At 42.2% G+C, this 12,648-nt stretch overlaps 1 protein-coding gene across 1 annotated transcript in view; it reads right to left on the bottom strand.

Annotated features, from left to right (window-relative positions):
- Positions 1-3,276: 3,276 nt before the first annotated feature.
- LOC121277706 (coiled-coil domain-containing protein 162-like) overlaps positions 3,277-12,648 on the bottom strand; it is a 111,274-nt gene continuing 101,902 nt past the window's right edge. Inside the window, exons 19-21 of the mRNA XM_041187342.1 lie at positions 10,425-10,484; positions 4,845-4,993; positions 3,277-3,282 (exon numbers count right to left, since the gene is read on the bottom strand). Coding sequence (XP_041043276.1) covers positions 3,277-3,282; positions 4,845-4,993; positions 10,425-10,484 — 215 coding nt within the window. The remainder of the gene's footprint in view (positions 3,283-4,844; positions 4,994-10,424; positions 10,485-12,648) is intronic.

Here is a 12,648-nt window from a genome sequence, read left to right on the forward strand (position 1 = left end):
ACACTCATTGTCTAATGGAACCAAATTCTAGTGCTGGTGTTTTCAGGATTTTGGGATTTGAAGGTGAATAGGAAAAAAATTGGATGGTTATAAATGTCATGAGGGAAGTTTTTTCCCTCACATTTTGCTAATTAGGTGTAAACTGTTACAACTCCTGTTAGTTTCCATTCAAGTTGGGAGTCAGCAGCAATCTCTGCCCTATGGTCCAAGTTGCATCGGCACATTTTTATTGGACCCATAATTTCAATACCAATTTCCAGATTTGAGAGAGATTACTTGGTGTCCACTGCGTAGACTGGACTCTATACTTAAAAAAAAAAGCCTGGCTTGACAAGAAAATAGTGAGGAAACGTCAGCTCCCATAATCCTCCAAATAAATAATTGTGAATGTTTACTATAATAAAAACATGTTTGTCTGGAATTAGCCAAATTTAATCATGTGATTTATGTGTTCAAGTATTCCTTAATAAAGGACTGAAACTAGCCTGCAGTGAACATAGAAAAACTTGACATAAAACTGCTTTCATTTTTGGATCATCTGTGCAACTTGATTCCCTGGCAAGTCTCCCAATTATTTCTGATTTAATCTGAAGTCTTGCAGCTCTCTGAGAAGATTGTGATGACTTGGTTCTTCCAATTCTGGCAATAGTGCTTCCACCACCTTGTTACGGAGTCTGCTTGGAACCTTTTTTAATAAATATAAGTTTGTCAGACCATGCTAAAACATCTGTAACATAAGTGCCTTCGCAAAGACCAGTAGGTATAAAATGACAATACACAGGTTCATATGCCTTGATATCCACTTACTTGCCCTTGATGTGGATGAGCTTTTGTTGTCCTAGAGCCATTTATTTATTTGTGTTGCCTATGTGGTGTAGGAATAACTACTTGGAGTGACTGCTCGTTAGCCATGCTATTTTAAAATATCTTCACCCTATATACAGAAAAACTAGTTGCAGTGAATCTTCCTGCTCGTGTAAACCACACCTACAATTCTTACAAATCCACATAAAGGTTAACAACATCATTGTGTATAATTTCAGTAAGTAATGCATAAGTACTGCAGGGAAGGTTATAACCTGGTTGGCTGATTTCAAATTGGATCCATTTTAGTCACTTGATCTTGAATTAAATATTAAATTTGTAGTTTAAATTGAGCATCATATTTGAACATTTAGTTCACACACAACATGAAGATGCATATCCATTGGATGTGTTATAATTAAGCTTCTATGCATCTTTTGTTTCAGCTATTATGTCTCAAACATGGCTAATGTCCAGCTGCACACCTTGCTGTTTGGGTGATGACTACATGTTTCAACTTAAACCTAAAGCTTTTTACATATTGATTTGATTTTTAAGTGTTATAAATAGATTAGGCCTACATGAATTACACTGGTAAAAGTTGACCTGCATGTCTGAACGTGCAGTGTACAGTAAATCACACCTTCAGTAGCTTTAACCAATTACCAATTTGAAGTCTCTAAGAATAATGAATGGCAGTCACCTTTTGGTCAGGGGGTTGACATTGAATTTCTTGTCAAAAGATAGAAGTGTTTATTTCAGTCATGAAGATTGTTTCATGTCTCAGTTTTTAATACTAGACATTGTTACATGAAAGAAAAAATAAAATGTAAAAATAGCATGTTAAACTTTCAGCAGAATTTTAGATCTCCTGAGAGGTGGTAAGTGATTGTGTGTGTTTTTATAAATGTACCATTTATAATTCTAAAGTAGCAGCCACAATAAATATTAGAGTTACCAGAGTGAAAGCAGGTAGGTGAGGGGGTGTGATTGAGAGTTGAAGTTTGTACAACCAAATTCCAATTTTGGTCTGAATTTCAGACCAAGTTTGTGATAAATCTCGGGTTGAATTTACATTGCTTAATATCCTAAACTAATATTTAATTCAGTAAGACTTGTACATTTCCTGCAGCTTTAATAGTTATCTTGCATTCAGAGTGCCCAAATACAGGGTAAGCTGTGTCGAGTATGAAGTCATTTATATGAGCAAATTATTGGATAGTCTCTTCAGGGAATTCAGGTGAAGTGGATCTTACCACGTTATCACCCTCTTTAATCTTGAGAAATGGGAGTTTAATGTCCCTTAATGGCCCAGCTCCATATCTGCCTCTCTGACCACTCCTTGTTTAAATTGCTTTAGTTTTGGGCTTGTTCTGTCATAGCACTGACACCAGGCCCCTAGCAAGCTGGAGTCTGATTCAGCTGGTCTGAGCAAAATGGTGTCTGGTCCACTAACTGGGTCAGTGTGCTCTGTTACAAGGAAGGCTAAAGGATCAAGTCATATTGGGATGAGGCTTATTGTAAGTTATTCTCTGCCTGTCTGGCCTTTCTCCATAGTCTTAATGCATGGCGTTGCTCCCACTTCCCCAAATGCAATTTAGACAATTCACTGTTAAATATGTTAAATGTATAAGTTTTGTGTGTATACATCTTAAAGTTAAGTCAAAATATTTTTGTGGAACAATGGAACATTTTAAAATTAGTTTATTATTCATCTTCAGCTTCAGTCTTAATGGGTTGCTTAATTCAAGTCTCGTTTTGGCTCTAAATTTCCACTGTGTAGTGTCATTTACATTAAGAGTATTTAATTCAAATTATGAACATACAAAATAGGGGCAGGAATAGGCCATTTGGCTCCTCGTCTGTGCCACCATTCGATAAGATCATGGCCGATCTGTGAGTTTTGAATTCCACATTCCCATCTACCCCTTAAAACCTTAAGATTCTTGTTAGGCAAGGGAACTAATCTACCTCCTCAAAAATATTCAGTGACCCTGCCTACACCATCTTCTGAGGCAGAGTTCCAAAGTGTCTCAGCCCCCATAGAAAAAATTCTCTCCATCTCTGACCCAGAAGGACAACACCTAATTTTAAAGCAGTTTCTCCCCGCTCCTCCCCTCTTCCCCCCCACCCCCCCCACAAAGACTCACCCACAAGGGGAAACATCCTTTCCACATTCAACTTGTCAATACCATTCAGGATCTTGTATACTTCAAACAAGTCACCCCTCCCTCTTCTAAACTCCAATCTTCAAGCCCAGTCTGTCTAACCTTTCCTCAAGACAAGCTGCTCATTCCATAATCAATCAAGTAAACCTCTGAACTGCCTGCAACGCACTTAAATAAGGCACACCATATTTGAGATGTGGTCTCCAATGTATAACTGAAGCATAAAAATAGCTGGAAAAACTCCGGCAGGTCTGACAGCATCTGCGGAGAGGAACACAGTTAACGTTTCGAGTTCGTCTGACTCTTAGACCTGAGGAAAAATAGAAATAAGGTGACATATAAGCTGGTTGAGGGGTGGGACAGGTAGAGCTAGATAGAGGGCCACTGATAGGTGGAGGTGAAGAAGAGATTGTCCTTTTGTCTGACATTTTTGGCAAAGGGGTGTTGACGGTGGTGATATTAGCTAAGAAATGTGCTAATGGTGACATCAAAGTGATATTGTCACCATTAGCACATTTCTTAGCTAATATCACCGCCGTCAACACCCTTTTGTCTATGAGATCTTTGGCAATATCTTCATTGCCTCCACCTTTCACTGGTCCTCTATCCAGCTCTACCTGTCCCACCCCCCTCAGCCAGCTAATATTTCACCGCAGTTCTGAAGAAGTCATATGAACTTGAAACGTTAACTGTGTTCCTCTCCGCAGATGCTGTCAGACCTGCTGCGTTTTTCCAGCTATTTTTATTTTTGTTTCAGATTTCCAGCATCCGCAGTATTTTGCCCATAACTGAAGCATAATGTCCTTACTTTTATGTTCAATTCCTCTCTTAATAAAGGATAGCATTCCATTTGCCTTTTAATTACTTGTTGTCCCTGCATATTAACTTTTTGTAATTCTGCACTAGAACACCTAGATCACTCTGCAGCTCAGAATTCTGCAGCCGTTCTCTGTTTAAGTAATACTGTTTTTTTATTCTTATCAAAGTGAACAACTTCATATTTCCCCACATTATGCTCCATCTGCAACTTCCTTATGTCTTCACAGCATTCTTTCCTATCTCTGTCATCTGCAATTTTAGCTATCAAGCCTTCACTCTGCTCATCTAATTAATTGTTATAAATAGTGAAAAGTTGAGGCCCCAGTACAGACCCCTGCGGGACTCCACTTGTCACATCCTGCCTATCAGAAAAAGACCCATTTATGTCACAGTCTTTTGCCAGCCAGCCAATCTTTTATCCATGCTAATACGTTACCCCCTACACAATGAGCATTTATTTTCCGCAATAACCTTTGATGTGGCACCTTATCAGATGCCTTCTGGAAATCCAAGTACGGCATATCTACAGGATCCCCTTTAACCACAGCACATGTTACTCCTTCAAGGAACACCAATAAATTGAGTAAACATGATTTCCCTTTCACAAAACTATGCTGACTCTTCCTGCTTACCTTGAGTTTCTCTAAGTGTGCAGTTAAGACCTCCCTAATGATTGATTCTAACGTCTTCCCCATGACAAAATTTACTTTATAAAGATAACTCAATGTTGAAGGAACAAACTGCCAGCTAGAATGAGGGGTAGGACACAGCCTATAATCTCAACCAAAAATGGAAGGATAAGCGCAGAGATAAAAACAAAAAACTGCAGATGCTGGAAATCCAAAACAAAAACAGAATTACCTGGACGAACTCAGCAGGTCTGGCAGCATCGGCGGAGAAGAAAAGAGTTGACGTTTCGAGTCTGTTGAGGGTCATGAGGACTCGAAACGTCAACTCTTTTCTTCTCCACTGATGCTGCCAGACCTGCTGAGTTTGTCCAGGTAATTCTGTTGTTATGGAAGGATAAGCATTTGTTACTAAACTGCTACTCACTGTTTTTGGCCTTTGCACCTTTCTTCCTTCACCTGTAATGGTTCCACTAGAATCAATAGTCTTTGAGTCAGTGGTCAACCAGCGCCGATAATGGTCTCTGGAAATCATCATTGAGGAATGGGTTCGAAAGGGAGTCAGTGATCCAGTACCTGTATTAGTACACAAGTGTTTTACATAGTGATTATATCCAGAATTTACCAAATACAGTTGGACCCAAGATTTGCAAACTCTTTCCAGTTGTACCATCACACTTGTAATATAGTAACAATTATAAATCGTATTTTGAAAAAGTATTACAAACAATACAATACTAAGCAGATCAATACAGAAACCTGAAATGCCAATGAATGGCACTCTAAAATACAAGGAAGTTACAACATAGTAACAGGCCACGCACTGCAGTAACTCACCAAGCGTCCTTTGGTGATGTCTACTACCTAGAGGGACAGACACATGGGAACACAACCTTCTGTAAGTTCCCCTCCAAGCCACACACCACCTTGACCAAACTATATCACTATTTCTTCAGTGTTGCTGGGTCAAAATCCTGGAACTCCCTAACAGCACTGTGGATGTACCTACACAACAGGAACTTGCAGCAGTTCAAGAAGGTGGCTTCACCACTTCTCAAGGGCAATTTGGGATGAACAACAAATGCTGGCTTTGCCAGTGATGCTCACATCCCATGCAAGAAAAAAAAGTCTAATCCTGAATGTTGATGCAGTTTGCCCCAATCCCTAACCCTGGAAAGGAATTGCACAGCTTCAGCTCTCTGTGTAAAAAAGTTTCCCCTCTTCCTACCTTGTAAATAGCCTTGTCATTCTAGACCCCTCAATGAATCAGTGTTATACAGTCTCTAGTGTTTTGCCCAATTCTGCACATAGTATTCTGAGGCCTAATTAATGTTTTATATAGAGCTAACGTTACTTCTTTTGCATTCAATACTCCTAATAAAAACTAGAATTTCTAGAAACTAGAAACCTTTTTAAGACCTTAGCAATTTGAGGTGCTGCCCATAATGTCCTGAGAACCAATACATGCAAATTCATCTGCTGTTCCCAGCGCCAAGCCATCGATTCATATTTGGTCAGAATTAATTGCATTCTATTTGCCACTTTTAAATCAGTTCCCCTATCTGATAAATATCACTTTGCAGCTTCCTTTGGTTTTCTAAAGAATTAACTTTCCACCTATTTTAGTATCATTTGCAAATATCATTTCCCTCTTTGCTTTTCTTATTCTGCTCTAACCTCTTATTTTATCATTTTTTTTTACATTTTTGTTCTAAAAGCCCATCTTAATTTTAATTGATTTCTTACTGCTTATCGGTGACATCCTAAGGCCACCCATAGTTGCCTTTTTCTTATTTTTATTCTGTAACTTTTGCACATTAGCAACAGTGGCATTTTTTAATGACATTGTGCTGAATGCCAAATTTCTCATTCTACCTCACCCAGTTCACTCCCCATCTTTCTAAAACCTGTGCCAATCCAATCTGGTGTTTTAGTTTTTTTTTTGTACTGACCTTTTCCCTTTCCAGTTGGGTATTAACCCTGCTCATATTTTCATCACTACTACCAAGGTGCCCCCACATTTAGCTGACCTGACCTGTTTCATTACTTATGACCAGTTTCTAGCAGCATCTCTACCTGCACTCCAGCTATTCTGATCATCTCAATCTCCTATGTGAACACATTACAATATGCTCACAGTCTATATTGTGAATAAAGACAGCCGGCGGGACACTAAGCTATACAGCTAAACTAGGAGTTTGCCTGGTCTACATTCAATCAGTGGAAGCACCACAGTTGAACTCAGCAGCTTAAACAATGGGGCTGGGCTCGGCAGGGTGGTGCAGAGATTTGAGGTGGGGGGGTATCACCAAGGCTGCTGCTGCTCACGATCCAGGCTGTTCCACTGCTAAGTATGTAGGTGGCCATGGGTGAGGGCAGAGTTTAAGCTGTACATGATGACAGTAATTTGGCTGAAGTACCAGTGGGGTATCAATGCTTTTCGAGCTATACCACAACAGCAACTTGCATTACCATAGCGTTTATACTGTAGTAAGACATCCCAAAGCGCTTTACAGGGGCATTATCAAACAAAATGCCAAAAGGAGATATTAGTACAAGTGACCAAAATCTTGGTCAATAAGGTACGTTTAGGGAGTGCCTTAAAGGAGGAGAGAGATTTAGTGACACTGAGATGTTTATTGAGGGAATTCCAGAGCTCTGGGCCCAGACAGCTGAAGGTATGACTGCCAATGGTGGAGTGAAGGAATTCAGGGATGGTCAGGAGGCTAGAATTGGAGGAGCACAGATATTTCGGAGGGGTGATGGCTGGATGAGATTACAAAGATAGAGAGGAACAGGGCCTTAGAGGGATTTGATCATAAACATGAGAATTTTAACACTGTGCTGTGGTCATTCTGAATCACCTCTTTCAGGAAAGTAATGGGGAGCAAAGCTGCTGAGGATCTAAGCTCTGGAATTCCCTCCCAGAACGTCTCCACCTCTCTTTCTTCCTTTAAGACTCGATAGGTTGATGAAGGGAAAGCAATGGATATTGTCTATATGGATTTTAAGAAAGTGTTTGGCAATGTTTCAAATAAAAGACTGGTTAACAAAATTGAGGCTCATGGAATAGAACAGTCAGTGTCAGCTTGGGTAAGAAATTTTCTTAAGGACTGAAAACAGTAAGTGGTGGTAAATGTCAGTTTTTCAGGCTGGAGGTGGGTAGACAATGGTGTTCCCCAAGTTCACTGTGAAGACCACTGCTTTTTTCATATAAATAAAGGCTAGGATATTGAAATGTAGAGTAAAATTTCAAAATTTGCTGCTGATACCAAACTTTAAGGTGTGACAGTGAGGATGATGTATATGAACATATGAAATAAGAGCAGACGTTCGGCCATTTGGCCCCTCAAGCCAGCTCCGCCGCTCAATAAGATCGCAACTGATCTGTTTGTGTTTCAAATTCCACATTCCCACTTACTCCCGATAACCTTTGATTCCCTTGCCTAACAAGAATCTATCTACCTCTGCCTTAAAAATATTCAATGACCCCGTCTCCTCCACCTTCTGAGGCAGAGAGTTCCAAAGTCGCACAATCTTCTGAGAGAAAAAAATTCTCCTCATCTTTGTCCTATAAAGGTGACTCCTAATTTTAAAACAATGCCCCCTAGTTCTGGACTCACCCACAAGAGGAAACATCCTTTCCACCTCCACCTTCCCAAAACCATTCAGGATCCTATATACTTCAATCAAGTCACACCTCACTCTTTTAAAGTCAGTAAAGAAAAGCCCATCTGTCCAATCTATCCTCATAAGACAACTCAATCTAGTTAGTCTCCTCTGAACTGCCTCTGATGCATTTACATCCTTCCTTAAGTAAGGAGGTCAATACTGCATGCAGTATTCAAGATGCAGTCTCACCAATACGCCGTATAAATGAAGCATAACATCCTTATTTTTATGTTCAATTCCTCTCATAATAAAGGATAGCATTCCATTAGCCTTCTCGATTACTTGCTGTACCTGCATACTAACCTTTTATGACTCATGCACAAGAACACCTAGATCCCTCTGCACCTCGGAATTCTGCAGTCATTCTCCATTTAAAGTCGTCCTCCTGTGTGTGCTCATCCTCGGATTCACTGCTGGACTCATCTTGTGCATCCGGAGCAACTGCGTCGACATCTTCCTCGTCCACTGTGTCCCTGCTTACCAGCACAAGATTGTGGAGAGTGCAGCATGCAACCACTATCACCAACACACGATCTGGGGGGTACTGGAGTGCACCCCCGAGCGTTCCAGGCATCGGAAGTGCATCTTGATGGCTTTCTCCACCACAGCCCTTGTGGTGCCGTGGCTCCTATTGTACCACTGCTCAGCTTCTGTTCTTGAATGGCAGAGAGGGGTCATGAGCCACCTTCTGAGGGGATAGCCCTTGTCACCCAGCAGCCATCCATCAAGTCGGGCTGGAGCACTGAAGAGCCCCGGCACCTGGGAATGTCTGAGGATGTAGGCGTCCTGGGAGCTGCCAGGGTACCTTGTGCAGATTTGCAGAATCAGCATCCTGTGGTCATACACTATCTGGATGTTCATGGAGTGGAAGCCCTTCCTGTTGACGAAGGCACCGGGCTCACCTGCTGGCGCCTTCATGGCCACATGTGTGCAGCCTATTGCACCCTGGACGCGGGGGAAGCCAGCAATGGCCGCGAAGCCTCTGGCTCACTGTGTCTGGCTGGCATCATCCCAGTGGTAGTGGATGAAAGTCAATGCACGTCTGAACAGAGCGTCTGTCACCTGCTTGACACAAGTGTGGATAGCTGATTGGGAAACTCACAGAGATCACGCGCCGACCCCTGGAAGGAGCCAGAGGCATGGAAGTTGAGGGCAGCTGTGACCTTTAGAGCCACTGGCATGGGGTGTCCACCCACACAGTTTGTGCAGATCTCAGGTCCTATCATCTGACAGGTGGAGGAGACCATCTCCCTTGAGAGATGAAGCCTCCTTCGGTCCTGCACCTCAGGCATATTTAGGTAGATGCTTCGCTGCCTGTAAACCGTGGCAGCAGGATATTGGCGTCTTCTGCGGCCCCCTCCGCCTTGCACTTCCTCTTGGCCCTGCACCCCTTGAGCCTGTGCCTGTCCTCCCAAAGGTGACTCCCCTGGAGGCTGAATGTGGACTCCTGACCTCCGCCCCTTTCTGTGCCCTTCCTCCTCAGAGGAGGTGCCTCCAGCGGAGAGCACAACTCCCATACCCAGGCTAAGGGAAGGCTTCCTGAAAGCGGCAGGCCCCAGAAATGATCTTTACTGTCGAGTCCTGACCACGGCTTTTCCTCCTGCCCAAGCAGCTGGTATGAGTTTTGAAGTCTTCCTGCTCACACAGGCGAGTAAAAGTTACTTTCACATTTAAATACCTGAAAGATCACATTCGCGACCCCACTCACCCCTCTTATCCCGCCCGTGGATGAGGTTTATACAAATGTCTCCTGCCCGTTGTGCCCATGCGAAGACCTGAAGATCGCATGGGTTGTGAAAAATCGAATTCAGTTGCTGCCTCAAGGGCCTTAACTGGCCCGTTAATTGATGCTGGGCGCGCATCGGAACTTATAGCGTGCCCGCCTTTCCCAAATATCCCAATGGTGCGCGGTGACGTCGGGACACGCGCCTGACATCACCGCATGTCATTTTACGCATAGGTGGGCGGGGCCCATCCCCGCACGCCAAGGGGGAAAATTCTGCCCTATGACTCTGTGTGACCTTATGACTTCAAACCTACCTCTGAGCAAGTGCAAAGTGTGTTTGGTTCAACTTCTGTGAAGTGCCTTGGGATGTCTTACTACGTTAAGGGTGCTGTATAAATACAAGTTGTTATTGTAGTCGTCAGAAAAAAATCTGCTCATCGACTAAGAAAAAATGAACATTCATCTTCATGTCAGCTCTGGTGCGGGAGGGGGAGAGGAAAGCAGGTTACCAAATGGATGGCAAAACAGATAAAGTATACATCACCACTTAATGGGGAATATACTTGACTAAAAGATTTCAGGCAAAGATTTATTTATAAATGTCGATACCTGGTAACACACTTCTGAAGCTGCTTGCGTTGCAACACAGAGATGATTTCTTCAAGGTATCTATATAGGTTTTTCAAAAGAGAAAAAGAAAATATTAGAAATCCAAGTGATGAAGTTGTGCTGTGTATTCATGTTCCTCATTATTTTGGGAGGAGGAACATGAGCTTGACAAATTTCTGCTTCCATGATTGGCTAAGTTGCACCAACTATTGTTCTCAGGATTTTAAATCCACTTGCACGTTTTAATTCATTTACCCAATGGTTTATATATTGATTTCATTGAGATCCAAAAAGGAAATAAAGAAAAGCAAAAGTAATGGTTTTTGAGCTTTGCAAAGAGGTCAATTGATGTGGTAGTGTAGGGGCTGTGTTACTAGGTGAGTAACGTAAAGGCCTGAAGCAAAAAACTAAAGTTCAAATCCCACTGTGTCAGTTTGAGGATTTTAATTCAATTAAAAATTAAATTCTGGCAATAAGAAAACTTGTACCATGGTGCAAGTGAAAATAAAAGCAGTTCTAATGTTGTCAAAGTCTGCCATTTCTATTTGGTTTGAGGTATATAAGATTCCAGTGTCCCATCAATATAATTGACTTTTAACTGCCCTCTGAAATTACCAAATACCCACTTAGTTGCATTAATCCCAGGCAACCAGAGATGGGCAATAAATGGTAGTGACGCCATATCCAGAGAATGAATTAGAAAACTGAGACAGAGCATTCAGGGTGATCACTTTATTTTGAGCCAGTCTTACCCATTTCATTAGGATATGGCACCTTTTCTGAGTGTTTAGTAGGTGGGAGTTTCCTAGGGACTCCTGCTCCCCTACCCAGGGGCAGCAAATTATATACCCATGTTCTGGCTAATATCCAGCCTCAAGGTTCTGGGAGAGAGACAGAGGTCAAGCTGTTGACTTCCTGTCCAGTTAAGAAATGAAAGGCAGTTAACTGAAGGAGAATCACAGAATTGTTATGGTTGCACCAGCTCTCTGAGCATTTTAACTTAGTGCCAATCTCTTGTCTTTTCCCCGTACCCCTGCACGTTGTTTCTATTTAAATAATCATCCAATACCCACTTGAATGCCTCAGTTGAATCTGCCTCCACCACACTTCCAAGCAGTGCATTCCAAACCCTAATTACTCATGTGAAAAAGTTTTTTCTCACCTCACATTTGCTTCTTTTGCAAGACACTTTAAAACTGTGCCCTCTGGTTCTCGATCTGGTTTCTCCCTATCTACTCTGTCCAGGCCCCTCATGATTTTGAAAACTTCTATCAAGTCTCATAGAGTCATAGAGGTCTACAGCACAGAAAAAGACCCTTCAGCCCATCGTGCCTGCGCCGGTCAAACAAGTACCTAACTATTCTAATCGCATTTTCCAGCACTAGTCCTTGTATGCCATGGCATCACAAGTGCACATCCAAATACTTCTGAAATGTTATGAGGGTTTCTGCCTCTACCACTCTTTCAGGCAGTGAGTTCCAGAATCCCACCACCGTCTGGGTGAAAAAACTCTTCCTCATATCCCCTCTAAACCTCCTACCCCTTAACTTAAATCTATGCCCCCTGGTTATTGATCCTGCCACCAAGAGGAATGGTTCCTTCCTGTCTACCCCATCTATGCCCCTCATAATTTTATACACCTCAGTCCCCCTCAATCTCCTCTGCTCCAGGGAAAATAACCTCAGTCTATCCAATCTCTCCTCATAACTAAAACTCTCCAGCCCAGGCAACATCCTGGTAAATCTCCTCTGCACTCTCGCTAGTGCAATCACATCCTTCCTATAATGCAGATTCCAGAACTGCACACAATACTCTAGTTGTGGCCTAACCAGTGTTTTATACAGTTCCAGCATAACCTCTCTGCTCTTATATTCTATGCCTTACCTAATAAAGGCAAGTATCCCATATGCCTTCTTAACCACTTTATCTACCTGCCTTGCTACCTTAAGGGACCGGTGGACATGCACACCAAGGTCCCTCTGATCCTCAGTACTTCCCAGGATCCTACCATTCATCATGTATTCCCATGCCTTGTTTGTCCTGCCCAAGTGCATCATCTCACACTTATCCGGATTAAATTCCATTTGCCACTGATCAGCCCATCTGACCAGCCCATTTATATCCTCCTGTAATCTAAGGCTATCCTCCTCATTATTTACCACTCCACCAGTTTTCATGTCATCCGCGAACTTACTGATCAACCCTCCTACATTCAAGTCTAAAT

Source organism: Carcharodon carcharias, chromosome 5, assembly GCF_017639515.1.
Source record: "Carcharodon carcharias isolate sCarCar2 chromosome 5, sCarCar2.pri, whole genome shotgun sequence".
Classification (NCBI taxonomy): domain Eukaryota; kingdom Metazoa; phylum Chordata; class Chondrichthyes; order Lamniformes; family Lamnidae; genus Carcharodon; species Carcharodon carcharias.